The 17,666-nt window shown below is 40.7% G+C and overlaps 2 protein-coding genes across 25 annotated transcripts; one reads left to right on the forward strand and one right to left on the reverse strand.

The window, feature by feature from the left end:
• The first annotated feature begins 1,384 nt into the window (after positions 1 to 1,384).
• LOC120111827 (ATP-dependent 6-phosphofructokinase 2-like) lies at positions 1,385 to 7,962 on the forward strand. Of its 5 annotated transcripts, XR_015971243.1 has the most exons (6): positions 1,530 to 2,215; positions 4,241 to 5,084; positions 6,202 to 6,310; positions 6,409 to 6,509; positions 6,619 to 6,849; positions 7,632 to 7,962. XR_015971243.1 is itself a non-coding variant. In XM_088707094.1 (3 exons), the coding sequence occupies exons 1-2, from the start codon at positions 1,604 to 1,606 to the stop codon at positions 5,060 to 5,062; spliced, it is 1,434 nt and encodes a 477-aa protein (XP_088563220.1). In that variant the 5' UTR covers positions 1,530 to 1,603; the 3' UTR covers positions 5,063 to 5,084; positions 6,202 to 7,962. The 5 variants fall into 5 exon arrangements, 2 of the variants coding, with proteins under 2 accessions (XP_008779196.3, XP_088563220.1); XR_015971242.1 differs by having other exon boundaries at positions 6,619 to 7,962; XR_015971244.1 differs by having other exon boundaries at positions 6,702 to 7,962.
• Positions 7,963 to 11,727: 3,765 nt separating this feature from the next.
• LOC103698408 (E3 ubiquitin-protein ligase RGLG2-like) lies at positions 11,728 to 17,104 on the reverse strand. 20 transcript variants are annotated; one of them, XM_026801573.3, is made up of 12 exons: positions 16,668 to 17,104; positions 15,841 to 16,103; positions 14,673 to 14,757; positions 13,872 to 14,012; positions 13,648 to 13,761; positions 13,451 to 13,548; positions 13,175 to 13,254; positions 12,965 to 13,070; positions 12,758 to 12,885; positions 12,400 to 12,676; positions 12,205 to 12,261; positions 11,728 to 12,130 (listed from the first exon to the last, which is right to left on the reverse strand). In XM_026801573.3, exons 2-12 carry the CDS (start codon positions 16,021 to 16,023, stop codon positions 12,050 to 12,052), a joined length of 1,350 nt encoding a protein of 449 aa, XP_026657374.2. In that variant the 5' UTR covers positions 16,024 to 16,103; positions 16,668 to 17,104; the 3' UTR covers positions 11,728 to 12,049. The 20 variants fall into 20 exon arrangements, with proteins under 20 accessions (XP_026657374.2, XP_026657371.2, XP_088563223.1 ...); XM_026801570.3 differs by having other exon boundaries at positions 15,841 to 16,106; XM_088707097.1 differs by having other exon boundaries at positions 16,645 to 17,104.
• Between the last annotated feature and the right edge of the window lie 562 nt (positions 17,105 to 17,666).

The following is a 17,666-nucleotide window of genomic DNA, read 5'->3' on the forward strand; positions in this document are numbered from 1 at the left end:
TAACTAGATCATTTACTTGTGAAGTAATATTAGAAAATATTAAACTTTAATTAGGTTCGGTCGAACCTATTTTTAGCCCAAATGCATAATTCGGGCAGCCCAATCAGATTTGGACCTAGCTTGGGCCTAGGCTCGGGTCGGGCTTAGGCATGGATTATCCAAAAAAAAATTGGACTTAAGTGCAGCCAGAATCTCAAAAATACATTCGGGCTAGATTTGAGTAGGGACAAGCGTGACCCAACTCGGCCCACTTCCAGCCCAAAGAAGTACCATGAACCTCGACGCCTGCTCAAATTTCGGCATGCAAATTCACAAGGAAAAAGTGCCACACATGGTTAAAACTAACGGTGTTTTAGCAACTTTCCCTGGATCAACAACATAGCTGAAACTAATGTCTGTCATAAGAATTTGGGCCCCCCGCTGTTATCATAAAAACAATGAAAAATGATAACAACTATTATACAAAAAAACAACACCACATTGTAGATATTTATTTATTTATTTATTTATTGCTAAGGCAGATATTTATTATTTGACATTTGCACATTTTATTTAATAAATAACATTTCTTTAATTTTTGGAGAAGAAAATTGTACCATACGAAAATATTAATTCTTATGAAATAAATAATCATTGAAAATTAAATAATTGTTGAAAAACATGTTTTTATTTTTTATTTGTAACTCATTATTTTGTTTCAGCATATTATAATAATTGCTACTTAATATTTGTTAATTTAAATTATACAAGAATGAGACAAATAACAATAGTCATAGCATTTTTTTGGTAAAAAAAAGAAAAAAAGGGAGGTGAGGAGAACCTCACCCGCGTAACAACCTCCACTGGGCTCCCTCCCCGTTGGAGCATGTTCGATTCAGGTCTCAAATTTTCGCGGAACATCTTGATCGAAAGCTCCACTGTTCTGAATAGTGAGAAAGACTTTTCAAAATTCGATCAAATCGATCGAGAATATCATCACATATTCGTGTAGAAAGATGAATAGGTACACTTATTTTATTTAGTTCTACATTCCAGTCGTGCTTGGAAAGCACTCCCTTATCTAAGGACTAGGTTATGGAACGTTTCCCCCCCAACCCCCTCGGGGGGAGTGTTTATATGGACGTTTCCCCCCCAACCCCCTTGGGGGGAGTCCTTACAAGTTTGAAAAGAAAAGTCCTCGTTTCGTTCGGCTTGCCCTCTTTATCCGTGGTTACTCACATGCCAGTACGTCACCCCAGCACCACTTTGGTTGCTAGTGAACCAGTAGCACTTCGACCAGCAGCGTTTAGATGTGGAACATCTTACTTCCGAATTTAATCGACGCCCAACCTAAACCACCTTGGTGGAAGGCAGCCTCATTCCCACTTGGCTGCCACCTAGTAAAGGGTTGATTTTTTCAAAAAAATCTAACTATGTCGGTAAGTGCTGGTGCATTGCCCCCGAGCATTCTAACTTTAGGCTACGTGGCGAGTACGCAGCTTTGTACCTCAACTTGGACAGCTGAAATTCTGCCACGTGGACATCCTCTCCCTCTCTTGAAATCTCTCCTCTCTCGCCGCCTTTCCACCCGCCCTTCCATCTCTCCTCCGCTGCGACTGTACCCATGGACTCCGCTGTGCCTCCGGACTCGAACTCCGGTCTCGTCGCCACCACCGGGGACGATAAACCCATCTCCACCACCGCCTTCTCCCTTCCCCCGATAACCATCCAGAAGCTCCCCCACCTCTCCGACTACGTCGCAAACCTCGCCACCCTCACCAACCCCATTGACCGCAGCTCCTTCTACCACCCCTTCCCCGGATTCTACCTCTCCCCCTCCGATCTCATCCTCCGCCACATCGTCTTCGATCTCTCCTCCGCCGCCGCCGGCGATGGCGGCCGCCTCCTCGCCTACCACCGCGCCGGGCCCCGGCCGACCATCCACTTCGACCCAGCCGCCGTCCGGGCGGCGATCGTCACATGCGGCGGGCTCTGCCCGGGGCTCAACACCGTGATGCGGGAGCTGGTGGTGGGGCTCTGGGATCTCTACGGGGTGCGCCAGATCTTCGGCGTGCCGTCCGGCTACCGCGGCTTCTACTCGATGGAACCGATGAAGCTGGATCCCAAGATGGTGGACAGCTGGCACAAGAGGGGCGGGACGGTCATCGCGACCTCCAGAGGTGGCTTTGATCTTGAGAAGATCGTGGATGCGATCGAGCAGCGTGGGTTTAACCAGGTGACTTCTTCTTGATTGCTGATTTCTTCGATTTTCTTTCTTTCCCTCATTTATTTATGTTTCTCAGGTTATTTTTATTTTTTAGGAGGATTGCAACTAATATTGATTTTTAGATTTTAAGAGATTCAGATTTAGGATATTGTATGGGATTATTATTTAATTCATGCCTATTTTATTGATTAAAAGAAGAGCAGGATTTTATATTATTGAAAGGTTTAATAAGAGCTTTTACCCCAAAAAAAGGTTTGATCAGAGCAAAGTTATTCATAATATGACTAACATAAGTTATTCATGATATGACTAACACAAGTTATTCATAATTGACTAACATAATCATTAATTGGTTAGGGTAATGTAGACAGAAGTGTAGTTCCTTTCAAGTTGTGCTAGTTTAGAAATGTGCTCCTTGAGAGAATCCTCTTTTTTTTAACTGGATATTGCTTTGGAGCTAGGAGAATCTATTCTCATACTAGGTTTTGGGACCAGTGTGCAATTGCTGATGAAGACCATGGAATTATAATACTACTTTGAAGAAGTAATTTGCTAAAAGATTTGCACTTGGTGGCTTTCCTCGTGTCTATTATCTTTTGCTTCCTTTGGCGTTAGGTTTTCCAGCCGTAATAATAACAATAATTTTGAAAACGAATTGGACATGTCTTCTAGCCATTCATTCTATTTCGGCATCGGTGCTTTATGATTTCTTATTAATTTGAGGATTGGATTCCTATATTCTGTCTCGTGTTTGCTTTCCCTTCTGATTAAAAGATTATTGCAGTTTCAAAAAGTAGAATGTGAGTTTAGGTGTCTCATTTTCTTTGGACTTCAAATTTTCTATAATTTGTATAGCAAATCAACATGGATGGTACTTGCAAATATGTTTCTCAAGCATAATCTTTTTTCAGCAATCCAAACCTTACAACTCTACGCTTTTGAGTGACTTTAAGGTTCTAGCGCTCTATGAGCTATGTCCTCTCAGCATTTAATTTTTAGACTTTGTTGCAAGTCAAAAATTTTGCAAACTTTGGTGACATTTCTTATCATGATCTCAACCCTTCATGCTATAATTTGCCCTCCTCCTGGTATAGTTGTTCTTGATGTGTATAAGTCCTCTACCTCCAAAAACCCAATTAATTTACCAATTTGATAATTGTCAGCAAATATGCTATTATAGATGAACCATTGCCCTTCTTTGGAATGACAAAAAATGGATGGGAAGAAAAAAAAATGCCTTCAGAGTCTCTAGGAGGATCATATCTGGCTATCGTACTTATCCACATCTAAGGCCTATAGGGTTCTCATTAATGATCTGATGCCGGTGCATAAGCAGGACAGCATGAAGACCAGTTGATGTGTTTGCATTTGCGTGAATCAGCCTCCTTAGATAGTAAGCATCAGTAAATTCCAATTTCTGCTAGATATATTTCCAGTTAGCTTTTTTGCAAAAGATTAATTATATTTTCAGTTACTTTGAATGATTTGATTGCTGCAGAAATATGACTTGAGAACTGACAAGAGCTGCAGCAGAGCTCTGGTAGATTTTTAAGTTGGTTTCTGTTGATAAACAATGTATTTGAATAATTAAACAAAAATGCGTGTGCTGCTCACATGCAGCAACAGCAATAGCAGGAACATGGTTAACAACTCTAGCTAGACTCTGGACATTTAGATTTATCACATGAACATAAAATATGACTATCTTACTCTCAAACTTGAAATTACCCATTTACTGATGTGTATTGCAGGTGTCCACAAACATACTCTTCAATTACACTTTGCTGATATGTATGTTTTCCCTTTCTTCGTCTTTAAATTTGCATATCTCATTTTTGAACTGGCACAATATAAACATAACTAAGAATTTGAGGATTGTATTCTTAATTAATTTTGAGCTTTTTAGTGCATATATCCATAATTTCTCAACAAGTATGAAGGGGAAAATTGTTGAATCAAGGTGCTAATTGTTAAAGTTTCCCGAATTTTTCAGCTTCATCTCAGAGACATAATATAAATTCTTCAAATTTGCAGCTATATGTCATTGGTGGTGATGGAACCATGAGGGGTGCTGTAAAAATCTTTAGGGAGATCCAACGCCGCAAACTAAACATATCCATAACTGGGATCCCCAAAACAGTTGACAATGATATTGGCATCATAGACAGGTCATTCGGGTTCCAAACTGCAGTGGAGATGGCACAGGAAGCAATCAATGCTGCTCATGTGGAGGCTGAGAGTGCTGTGAATGGCATTGGTCTTGTCAAACTCATGGGCAGGAGCACAGGGCACATTGCGCTCTATGCAACATTAAGCAGCCGTGTTGTGGATTGCTGTTTGATTCCTGAGAATGATTTCTACTTGGAGGGTAAAGGTGGGCTATTCGAATTCCTCGATCAGACGCTAAAACGGAATGGGCATGCTGTGATCGTGGTAGCTGAGGGAGCTGGGCAAGATATGATACCAAGAACTGATAAACAGAAAGAAGAGAAGGATGAGTCTGGCAATCCTGTGTTTTTGGATGTGGGACCTTGGTTGAAGTCTGAGCTGAAGAAGTGGTGGGAACAGGAGCATCCTGGAGAACTGTTCACGGTGAAATATATTGATCCTACATACATGATACGAGCAGTTCCAGCAAATGCCACTGACAACTTATATTGTACCTTATTGGCACATTCTGCAATTCATGGAGTCATGGTTGGCTACACTGGGTTTGTATCGGGTCCCATAAATGGCAATTATGCCTACATTCCGATGGAGGAGGTGGCAGTGGCTCAAAACGTTGTGGATACAAAGGATCATAAATGGGCATGGGTCAGATCAGTGACAAATCAGCCAGATTTTCAGAAATGCTAGAACCAAGGTGCCTGTAAAACATGTGAGAGCTTTCTTAAGCCCTTTTATCTCAGTAGGTTTGAGAAAATATAGTATCCATATTTGACTGGAGCCTGACGAGTTCGTTAAGTTTTTGGATTGTCCTTGCTAAAAATGCATTCTGTTTGTTCTCAGTCTGACTTATTTTACTAGCAGTTTACGTAGATAGGGCAAAATCTTAAGCTACTGTAGAGTATCTTATAGCTAATTCCACCTGGTAAAAATTTTTGTGGGCTGCTTAGTGAGGATGGGAATAAAATGAGGCTTGTGGACTTAGCATGAGAGTTTATGTTGCAGATCATGGCTTGTTCTGTCTATTGCAGGCAGATATTGTCCCTTTTCACCGCTGCCTGTGATTTTATAATGAATGTATCACGTCTTTTACTTGGCCCTGGTCTGAAATCAAATCATTGTAGCTCTAATGGTGAAGAAAGCGAGCATGAATGTAGTTAAAACCAACTTGAATATTTTCAACTGAATTGCCTAATGCATCAATGGAGCTATGGACTATGATACAGGTATCAACAAGTAACGGGCGACTGCTGGATTCTAAAAGTACGTCTCTGTTACTAAGATGACTGCTGTGAAACACACAGTGGGATAAATATATTATTGCATTGTTTTTCATAAACATACCAAATGCGATTAGCATTAGGATTGAGAATGCTAACCTGTTCAGTTGGCAAAGTCCAACTCGCCGGGGTTTGAGTCAGCACCCTAAGAATAACACTAATTAGGATTTAAAAAATTCTAGGGCAGAAAATGGATGGTATTTTTGTTCATTTGTCAGTGATTTACTTGATTTAAAGAATACGCCAGGAACATAACATAGCTACTCACCAGAAGATCCTTTACTCAATTGGGCAAGAGGAAATTGGGCAAGAGGAGGAGCCATTTACATAGCTATTAGCAATGAGCCTTTCCTGCAATTTGAATGGTAGCTGCTATTCTGTTGGAAGTAGCAACTTTTAATGCTCTTGCACTGTTTATGGAAAATCTTTGGTGGATTTAGATCATGATTTTCTGGATAAAAGACTGAATTTTGGATTTCCTGGCACATTAATTGAATAGTTAGTTCCTGAAGTGTGTTACCTTGTCCCTCTGAAACTTCTTCTTCATAGGATGTGAAAACGAAGATGAACAGTCTCGAGTTTCTTGTAGAAGCTTTCTTGCCTTAATACAGTGACTGATTCGCACACTTTGTAAGCTATCCTTTTGATACTTCATCATGTAAGTGGAATTCATGGACCATCACAAACTTTAATTACTATTCGTCTGTCCAATTACTAGCTTTTAGGATGTCATCTGTAATTTGTTCTTGTATGCAGAAGCATTCTTCTTGGTGTATAATTTTAGAGGTCATGTTAAAGGAGATGCAGCTGAAAGATTCTGTTTTTGTTATCAACAGCACATACAATCTTTCAGAAAGGTAACAATGATCAAGACAGCTTCGAATTCAAAATGAAGATTGTGCAGCAATATAGCCGATTCTTCTTTTCTTCTTCTTCTTCTTCTTCTTCTTTTTTGTTTGTTTGTAGGCAGTGGAGTAGGACCCCACTACCATCTAGGATGTGATACACCTCTAAATCCCCCTTTGCTTAGTACACTACTACATGTGTAGGAAAATGAGATGTCCAATAGGCATGGTGGATCTTCGAAGCACCCAGACTAGCTGGAAGTCGACGGGCTATGAAAGCTTCAAGAGAGGAGATGATGTCCCAAGTATCTGAGCTGGGGATGAGCAATGGAGGAAGCTTTCTTGATCCCAGGTATGACAGTGTCTGAATCTCCCCGTAGCACTAATCTGGCGGCTTTGAGAGTGAATGCGGCATACTGTATTCCATTCAAAGCAGCCATGAGCTCCACCATTGGAACAGTTGTCGGTTGCAGGTGTATATATAATTATATGTGATCCTCCCCTGATGATCCTCTGATGATAAATCTTGTGCCAGCCTTGGCATGGGGGATGGAGCCATCAATATGTACATTAAGTTATCCAGGTACAGGGGGTTCCCATTAAATTATTAGCTTCTCAGGGAAAACCAGAGACCCAGTACCCAATCTGCATATATATATATATATATATATATATATTTCTTTTGTGCTTAACTTTCAATTTATAACTTAAAATAAAAATAAAAATATGACAAAAAATTACGATAAGTGGACATGATATCCAAAGAAAATAAGAAATCAACGAGGATAAGTTAGTGTGGAGAAGAAAAACATGATAAATATAGGCAAACCATTTCCTCCGCTCATCTTTTTAATGTTTTTGTGTTGCTCTCTTAACCACTGATTATACTGCATTTATAATCGGGTTGACCTTGACGAATGTGTTTGGATGGGTTGGTGGTTCCAAATCAAAAATTGCAAACTGTGGCCAAAATATCTGATCAAGAATTAGATTGAGAACAGCAGTGCGGCTTGTGTATCTCTGGAAAAGATGAAATATTTACATCATCTAGAAATATTTGTATCTAAAATAAATTAATTGTTCATTGTTCATCATGCGTCCGCCAATTATTAATAATCAACTACTATTTGACAGGAAATTTTCAGGAATTGTCAATGAAGATGCCCTCTTCAACCTATAGTTTGTTCGAGATGTGACATCAACTTTCATTAGCTCTTCGAATAAAGTCTTATCAAACGCATCCCTATAATCGTGGAATCATTTGGGGCTTTAGTGTGCCTATTATTTTCAAAGCATCAATGAAGTTTATCTTAGGGACCACTTGGCTTTAGACTGATGTCAAAGCATGGAGTGATTTTGAAAATGAACAGAAAAACAGCAATGCTAACTTACATATACATTTTTGGATGAATCACCTCCATAGATTTATGCTATATCATTGGGCAATCTCAAGGTAAATAATAAATTCTTGTTGGCTAAACATTGAGAAGATTTTTTTTTCTTTTTTCTTTTTTTGAGGAAAAGAGAGAAGATAAAACTTCTCTTATCAATTACGGTTGAATCTGAGGAACCGGATCAGCCGGGGAAGGCAAATTCTGGACAGAGTTTCCAGGACTCTGCGGGGGACGCCGGGAAGCGTTGGAGGCTCCCTTACTTCTCAACTTCATGACCGCGACTCGGTCCCTTCCTCTAGCCGCGACCGATATTTGCTTCATAAGCTGGTCGGACAGTATGGCTATGGTATGTGCTTGAAAATAGGGTCGGAGTCTCCGAGCTGAAATGATCAGGGCAAAAATTGTCTTCTCAAGCTTAGAATATCGGGTCTCAGGATTCCTGAGGATCCGGCTGGTATAGTAAATTGGCTTCTGGAGCTTGTCCTCTTTCCGGACCAAGACTGAGCTCACTGCGACCGGGGAGACGGCCAGATACAAGTAAAGAACCTTGCCCTGCCGAGGCTTAGTGAGTAGCGGGGGGGAAGCCAGGAGGCACCTGAGCTCTTCAAAGGCCTGCTGGCATTCCTCCGACTACAGAAAGTTCTTTGGCCGCTTTAGGATCTTGAAGAATGGAAGGCAGCGCTCGGCCGACCTGGAGGCAAACCTCTCCAAGGCTGCGACTCGCCCAGTGAGCCGCTGCACTTCCTTAACTGTCCTTGGAGGCATCATCTCTTACAGCGCTCGGATTTTCTCGGGGTTGGCCTCAACTCCACGCTGGGTTACTATGAAACCTAGGAATTTGCCTGAGGTGACTCCGAACGCGCACTTCGCAGGGTTGAGCTTCATTTGGTATTTCCTGAGCTTGGAGAATGTTTTATTGAGGTCAGCTACATGGTGTTCCGCCGCTTGACTTTTCACCAGCATGTCATCCACGTAGACTTCCATATTTCGGCCGATCTGATCTTCAAAGATTTGGCTGACCAGCCTCTGGTATGTGGCTCCAGCATTCTTCAGCCCGAATGGCATTACCTTGTAACAATAGGTGCCCTTGTCGGTGATGAAGGCCGTCTTCTCCTCATCTTCTGACGCCATTCGGATCTGATTGTATCCTGAGAAGGCGTCCATGAAGGTCAGCAGTTGATGTTTCGAGGTGGAATCGACGAGCTGGTCGATGATGGGGATGGGAAAACTATCCTTCGGGCAGGCCTTGTTCAGGTCGGTGTAGTCCACGCACATGCACCATTTTCCGTTGGCCTTCTTTACGAGGACCACATTGGCAAGCCAATCTGGGTAGGAGACCTCCCGGATGAAGCCGGCCTCAAGGAGCTTATCCACTTTCTTGGCTGCTGCTTGTTGCCATTCCGGGGCAGAGCCCCGTTTCTTCTGTTTTACAGGCCTGCAGGTCGGTTTCACCTGGAGTCGGTGGACTATGACCTCAGGGTCGATTCCTGGTATGTCGGCGGGCGACCAGGCGAAGACATCAATGTTGGCCCGGAGGAATTCGATCAGGCGCTTCCTTTCGCGGGGGCTGGCGCCGGCTGGCAGCAAAATTGGTGGTGAACTGCCTGCCGAGCTGCTCGAAAGAGGATACCGTGCTCGGCTTTAGTCCGGAAAACCAAAGCCGAGCTGTCCCTCGGAGGGTCGCTGGGAAGGCCTTGCAGAGCACGGCCTCCGAGGACCCTTGCAGTGTCATAAGAGCTCGGTAGCTTTCCAAATAGTCGAGGGGGTCGGTAGTTCCGCTGTAGGGCTCCACTTGAGGCATCTTGAACCTCGGAGGGACCGGCTCGTCCTCGATTTGGCGGGAGAAGGGGGACTTGGTGGTAAATTCAAAATCCCCCTCGTGTCTTGCACTCCTGCTGTAGAGCGCTTCAATCTGGCGCTCCAGGTTCTCGACTTTTCTATCGAGCTCCCCAACCCGGGGAATTGTCACCGTAGTTTGCTCCGGCTCACGGCGGTCCGGGGCCGACTCGGCTTCAGAGAGCTGGGGTCTTCTGTTTAGACTTCCCCCCGGCAGCTCTCTCTGGGGGGACACTCGCTCTTCGTTGTTAGCCCTGGAAGAGCCATGAAGGTTCTGGCCTTGGAGAATCGGGCCGTTCGGAGGAAGCTCCGGCGGGATCTGGGCCTGTGGGGGGAGCGTAGGTAAGGCTTCCTCACGCCAAAGACCTTGGACGGCGGCGGCCAAGGCCTGGACTTGCTGCACCAGGGCGTTGAACTGTTCCGGCTGAATCTGAGAAACCGGATCAGCCGGGGAAGGCAAATTCTGGACAGAGTTTTCAGGACTCTGCGGGGGACGCCGGGAAGCGTTGGAGGCTCCCTTACTTCTCAACTTCAGCCCGAACTCTTTCATTAGCGCACGGATGGTGGCAGTGCTAGCTTATAAGACCCATCAAAGTAGGCCATAAGAATGTTTTATTATAAAAAACCTGCTCTCCATTGAGACCATGCTTACATATAATGCCTACTATATATTTGGCCATGCCCCAAAATTAATTATCTATATATTGATTTCTTCGAAAATCACATAGCTAACCGGCAGCTTAAGCCATATATTGGTAAGGTTATAGAATAAGAAAAAGGAATGGGATGGGGCATTCATCGTACAGTAAGCACTGATACTAAAAAATTAGTTAGTGTCGAGAGACTAGGCTTTTCATTAAAGTAGGAGATAACCAGAGGTACTCTTGTTAACGGAAAAAATTTCATCGTCGTAAGGGAAGGCCTTGGTCAATCAACTCACTGTAGTTCAATCAGTAAGAGCACTGCCTTATCAAGGTGGAAGCTGCGGGTTTTAGCCCCGTCAATCTTGAAAAAAATTGGTGCTATACGGGAGAATAATACATTCAACAAAAAAAAAGCGTTGACCCTTGCAACTAATCCACATGCCTCGACAAAAGCTTTATCTTCTTTACGATTGTCCAAATGCAGAGAGAGATCACGATTCTATGGCAAGAAGTATCACGACAGAAGCTTATCTTCTTTACGATTGTCCAGATCCATCTCGAGGTGTAGCGGGTAGGTGGAGTTAAGCCTCCGATATAGCCTCGCCCGAGAGAGAGAGAGAGAGAGAGATCACGATTCCATGGCAAGAAGAAAACAAAGAAACAAGAATCTATGACACAAGCCCGGTAGAAAGGAACATTTCATATTATTACTTAAATATTTTTGCATCTATGCCTGTCTCCACTGTATTTTTATAGAGAATCCTAAAAAGATCAATATCGACATATATAGCCTGTTGGTGCCAATCCAACCCACGACCCGGAGTTTATAAGATTTTCCAAGAACCTGTGCGCCATTGATTGATATTCTCTATCAAGCAATTGTATCCAAATGAGACCATTCTATCCATGAAAGAAGCAATGAAATGGAATCAATACGCTTGAAGTAACTGCATGAAGGGGAAGAGCTTGTGTGAAAAGAATGCCTCGAGAAATTTGTTTCCCTGCTTGGGTTTGTACGGTGACAACCGATCAAGGGGTCCATATGCACATATTAACAATGTTAAAAGGACACAATAGATAAAATAGTTATTTATGGATATATAGTAAGTATGTACATACATATGTATTTATCTGAGAGATTCCAAAGATGCCCTATTTTTAACTATTTCATAGTAATATCATGCTTGATGAACATCTCAAATAATAAAGTCCATGTTACCAATCCACAAAGCCAGACAAAAGTGAATAGTGCTTGTGTCCAACATAGATATAATACGAAGAAGGAAACAAAAACTGATAAGAGGAATTAAACTAGGAAAAACATGGTTTTTACCCTCCTTTTACCTCAAAAAAAAAAGAAGAAAATTGATATTGCTTTTATTTGGGAAAAACATATTTATTTACATAATCCAGGAGAAAGGAACATGCATAATCCAGCAAAATGAAACATGTTTTAACTTGCACCAATGGTGCATTGCTTATATTGCAACTGCCCGCTATTGAGAACCAACTGCTGTATGCAAACGAGTATTGCACCAAAGCAACTACTGAATACTGTTCGACGATGATGATGTACTCAACCTTTACTTGTGTCCCAGATGTGTGCCGACTTTCATGAAACACAACCTGTTATGGAGTCATCATTCTGAACATTAATGTGAATGATAGTCTCAAAGCATCAGTAAAGTCTGATTCTAGTTGCTATCTGGCTCTGGCAAATTGGGCAGACCTGCAAGCTTTCTCCACACTTATGGCAAGTCTGCAATAAAAAAAAATATTATCAGTGCAGATTAAGTATCGTTGGAAGAAAAAAGAAGGAAATCTACTGCATACCTGATGCCCACACCCAAATGCGAGATTCTTAGCTTGCCACAAGCAAATGGGACAAATCTGTTAACAGAAAAAGAAATATTTTTGGCATCCGTGAATTAAAACTTTATATTAACATTGACATTATCAATATGCTTTACACCGAAGACACGGTTCCCTCAGATATAGCAATAACTACAACCACATGAAAATCCATACCCAATACAGCAAACTCAGAAGTTTTGAAGTGATCTGCTCATCACAAGCCTTATAAAATAACAGGTCAGCACTCAGCATATGGACCAAAATGTAAATCAATTTATTTACTTGTTTCTCTTCTAGAGAACTCTCCGATGGAATGGCTGGCGCCCTTTTATGAACTCCAGCACCTTGCTCCGAGCTGCTTGAGTGCGAGTATTTTGGATTTGAATATGCTGAACCATGACTTTTAATTGGTGGAGGGAGAGAAGTCATTTCCGGTGTTCCTCTTCGTTTACTGGGGAACAAAAAGAAAATAACTTGAACAGCAGAAACATTGTTTAATCAAAATCATGAATCAGAAACATCATCCTAATACCCCAAAAGTTGAAGGTCTATTGTTGCTTTATATTGTGATGGGATTTCCATCAATGCTGCAAGCGCGAACTCTGTCTCCTTTCTGCTGTTGGAAATATTTCTAGACATGATCTCTGTAAAGTTCACAAACTGCATAAAACCAAATCACAAAATGACCACTCTTCATATGCATATGTAGTATCATACTTATGTATGTTCAGTTTGTAACCTGGAAATTATCAAATGCTCGTGAAGGTATATTATCATCAAATTCTCTCATCATGTCCCATGGTCCATCACCAACTCCAACTAGAACTATTGACAGCGGGTAATCACTACCAAGTACCAACATAAGAGGTGCAAGTCAGAATAACTAACAGTAAATATATGATTAAAAAGCAAATAAAAAGGCTTTACTATCTCAAATGTTGTCAATCACCTAGCTTTGACTATGGCATTCATAGTATCTCGCTCTTGTGAACTCAGCTGGCCGTGAATTGTGTCAACACTGCGTGTTACCTAAGGTCAAATTAGTATGAGGAGTATTAGATCCCCAAGAAAATAGACATGTTGGAAGCAGGACAAAATACTATAAACTGAGATGTGGAAAAAGAAAACAGACAAATTAGTGCTCTTTTATTGCATAATATAAAAATCTACGAATAGGGAAAATAACAACGAAAAATTGAAAAGAGAAGCATCTTGAATAGCTGACCTGTCCATCTGCTATTATAAGAAGAACATGATATTGGCCACCACTATTATCTACAATGCCGATGGCTGTTTCAATTATTGGTGCAAAGGATGTTGGTCCTGTCAAGAAGGTCCAGAGTCATGACCAAATAGGAACTTCACAATGATCTATATGAGGTTGACAAAAATATAGCATGTAAGTAAGAGCATCGTACAGACCAGCTAATCGAAGATGTGGAACTAATTCTTTATATCTTTGTAGTGCTTCCTCAAAGCCATTACATGGTCGGTTCTCTGGATAAAAACTGAATACCTCCTGATCATGTGTGGATGCTGCAATATAGAAACAATAACAAGAATCCCCAGACAGTTTTATAAAGGTAGCCTTGAAATTTGTAGCAAAATTAAGTAGACCTTTTTCTACAAGCTAGAGCGACACTAACCATCTCCGAATCCAAAGCAAGGAATAAGATTATCCTCATCAAAAGCAGATAGAGTTCTTCCAATAATTGATAATGCCTGCTCATATGGGTTTGGAGTATGCCCAATGTCATGCAAACATCGGCGGTTGAAAGAAACTCTGCCTGGTAACAGTGTAGGATTCATGAATGAGGATTTTAAAAGTTTCTAAGGCTAAACTTTACACAACCTTTTCTAAGATATGAATACCTAGCAGAAATACTGAGGTGGAAGTAATCAGCATTACTTATAATTCTCTTTCTGTTTTACATTCTCTCCCATATATTATCCAAAAATCTAGAGCATGCAACAGGAATAGTCCATTCAGGTACTAGTTCAAACAAGCATTATATAGATATTTAACTAGTGGAAAAAATCAGCTAATGCCACAGATAAAGTAGGATCCTAGACCTAATATAAAAATCTGTTGGTTGCTTCAAAAACTTGTTATAAAAAAATTGTAACTGTAACATAATAAAACATGAAGGAAAAACATCATCCCCCCCCCCCCCCCCCCCACAACACACACACACACACACCCCCCATCACAGCATCACAGCACCTGTTTTGCATAAATTCCATATCAGCTAAGCATTAAGCATCAAGATGTTACATTAAAAATAATGAGCTTTTCCGCTTATGAGATCTCCCAGATTTGGCCCACAAAGAAGTAAAAGCATTTCATAAGTTGATTTTCTGTGCCCGTTAATAATTACATGGTGCAGAACCACAAGCTGATAACAAAAAATTTAAAGGCAGTAGATCACAAGTTTATGAAATAAAACCTGTCCATTCGTTGCTCTTTGTAAAATCAATTCCCACAATCAGATTTGAAGATTCAAGACCAGCTTGTGAAAGAGCTTCTGTTACCTAGGTTTAAAAACAATATAAGGTCAATAAAGTATGACAGTTTATATTGATAGATAGCTAATGTTTAGTGGAGATTGATGAATGAATGTAGTTAACACAGATTATTTGAGACATAGAAGTGAGATGATAAGTAAGACCACCTTAAATAAGTAACATTACATCCCCGCCATTAACATACAGTAAAGCAGATGATTTTAATACAGAAGTGAAAGTCATTAAATGAAACTACCTGAGAAAAAGCATCATTATATGCTTCCCATTGACATTCAGTATAAGAAAATTTATTTGTAATATTAAAGTTGAGACTGAATAAGCCTTGTATGTGCTATCTTTGATATAGTTCTTCTGGGTGGCTGAGACTTCTTTTATTTTTCCTTCTTTCCTTTTCAGACTCTTCCTCAGTATCATGATCTTAATATATGCACATTTACTTGATCAAAAATGATTTTGGTTGTTTAAAAATGAAACATCCCCATTGGAGGTAGTATGTCCTATCCCATGCAAAACCCCATTTTGTCAAACATCAACAATTTGCATCCCGTGTCCTGCTCCATCATGGGTGTTACCTATCAACCTTGTACAGGACAGTTTAGTTAGCTTTAATGATGTAAAGAAGGAACGCCTCATACCATCTATTTGCGGTTAATTTTATGGATCATATTTCATCATTGATTCCTGTGCCATAGATTACTTCATATCAAGCCTTCTCTAGTCTTGCTACAACTATGAACTTCAGCAAGAAACTAAAGCCACCTCCCTGCTTGAAAACCTAAAAATTCCTTTCATATTAACAAGGGACAGAATTAATTTTTCTAACCAATCCTGCGAGTAACCTAGAGTAAGCCTAGACCTTGATTACGTTAACTTGATATCTAGCAGTCATTTTTTCAGCATTTTCAGCTTCAAAAACTTCTCAACACCGCATATTTAAGCATGGTGTTTTATACTTTCTGACACAGAAGAGCACATAATAGCTAAATCATTCTTTCCCATTGGAATTTGAAAATTCATAGAATAGAAGTACAATAAACGCATCAAAAAGAGATATTTAAAATATGATGAAGAGTAGGGGGGTTGGAATACCTGGTCAAGCGAGTGGTAATCATCACCTATTTTTGTATACTTTCTCTGCACCCTCTCTACTGTTCTAGGCTGTAGATTATTCCCTGGGTAAGGAGAGTACCTCGAAGTGCTTCGTGAAGGCGGAGTCCCATAATTATGTGAATAACGATGGGGGCTCCTAGATTTCGACCATTTTCCTCCCATAATCACACTTCCAATCTATAGCAAACTTCTTAACACACAGCTCTCCGAAGAAAACAGCCCTCAACCACCAAATAAACCCTCTGCTGAAGACCAAAACCAAACATGAATCAACCTCAATTTCCGGCAGAAATATATGAAGATGCAAACCCAAATTCTAGGCGATAACAAACCAAAATTCAAATTCCTTTATTTCAAGAAAAGCAAGCATGAAAACACCCAAAATCCTCACCAACAATAACTGAAGGTATAAACATCCAACTCAGAATTCTTGAAGCTCAAACAAATTTAGATTGTGGAAAAGCGGATCAGAAGATTAGTCAGAACATATACTTGTACAAAAGCCAAACCTAATTTTTCTTTTCCCAACAGAATAATTAAAATACTCTCAAAAAATCGAACTTTCCAAAGACCCACACGACCAAATCACTAAACCAACCCCATTAAATATTATAATCCAACGAAAATCATTGAAAGCTTCCTACATTGATAAGATCTCCACCAAAAACAACAGTAGAAAATGATAAAAATGAACAAATCATGCAAAAAAGAGATGGAATAACGCTAGATTCCCACTGAAACATTATGCGGAGAGCTTAACGGGGGAGAGGGAGTACCACTTACGTCGGGGAGGAGGAGAAGCGTACCGTTTCATGCGGAGAAGAAGATGGCGGTTAGCAATCGAATCCCCCCGTGACTCCGAGAGGACCTCGATCTTGGTGACCAGCGAGGAAGTTTCCTCGTTAACGTACTTACTTTTCACGACACCCAACGCCATTATTGGTGTATTAAATGCAAGATGTGGGCCCAGGTGTCAGAGAGGGTGTGATGTTTGGTGCGCTGAAAGTATGAGACTTATCTGGACCGCTCCCAAGCCAGCTGCGATTCTCCCATGTGGTCCACGTGGCGATTATTGGCCATGAGGTGCACTCTTGTATTTTTTTTTTCTTCTTTAATGATGGTAATTTATTAATCCTAAGTTTGGATTTGATAAAATAGATTCAGATTATAAACATACCAACCTATCTAAACTTGTTTACTAAATAAATTAGATTCAAATTTAGATATTCAAGGTGGAGAAATATCCGAGGGGGTTTCATGTAGAGAAGACTTGTTCATAAAATTGGGGCTTGAGGACAAGTTCCGACAGAATTCCCTGCATGCACAGAGCTGGATATCAACCTGGAAGCCCCTTCAGCCCATTGGCTCTTTCATGGTAATTCAATTCCATTAGATGAAAGACGACTGAAGAAAAGTCATAATATTTTGTATCAAAAAAAAAAGTCAGAATATCTGAATACCACGTCAAAGTCTATATGCCAAGTGTCATCAATTGCTTAAATCGTTATAGATAGAAGAGAACTGGCAATGTTGATGGAATTTTCCAATCTGAATGCCTTATGTTATATGAATCTATGGGTGGCTGAGACTGCATGAACCATGCTTGAGGACTAATTTCTTGTGGTTTTTGAAAGAGTCAGCAGCAGTAGGTTTCATTGTTCATTTTGGTGGCTCGAGACCGAGCAAAAGGAATTTCGTGTTATACTTCCTTTTGACCGCTTAAGAAATGTGTGATTGTTAGAAAGTCACAATTGAGCTTGAATTCTCTGCAATTTAGCTTCTCAATACGTAGATAGTTGACTAAT

This window comes from Phoenix dactylifera, chromosome 11 (genome assembly GCF_051530095.1).
Source record: "Phoenix dactylifera cultivar Ajwa chromosome 11, Ajwa_hap1_PhDact_Kaust_v1.1, whole genome shotgun sequence".
Classification (NCBI taxonomy): domain Eukaryota; kingdom Viridiplantae; phylum Streptophyta; class Magnoliopsida; order Arecales; family Arecaceae; genus Phoenix; species Phoenix dactylifera.

Bases quoted from the DNA above. Each gene is read 5' to 3' on its own strand.
- LOC120111827 (XM_008780974.5), top strand. From the start codon at position 1,604: ATGGACTCCGCTGTGCCTCCGGACTCGAACTCCGGTCTCGTCGCCACC. The intron at 2,216-4,240 runs GTGACTTCTTCT...TCAAATTTGCAG, and splicing joins AGCAGCGTGGGTTTAACCAG to CTATATGTCATTGGTGGTGA.
- LOC103698408 (XM_026801573.3), bottom strand. From the start codon at position 16,023: ATGGGAGGAAAATGGTCGAAATCTAGGAGCCCCCATCGTTATTCACAT. The intron at 13,071-13,174 runs GTGATTGACAAC...GGTACTTGGTAG, and splicing joins AATGCCATAGTCAAAGCTAG to TGATTACCCGCTGTCAATAG. The intron at 12,131-12,204 runs GTATGCAGTAGA...TTTTTATTGCAG, and splicing joins CATTTGGGTGTGGGCATCAG to ACTTGCCATAAGTGTGGAGA.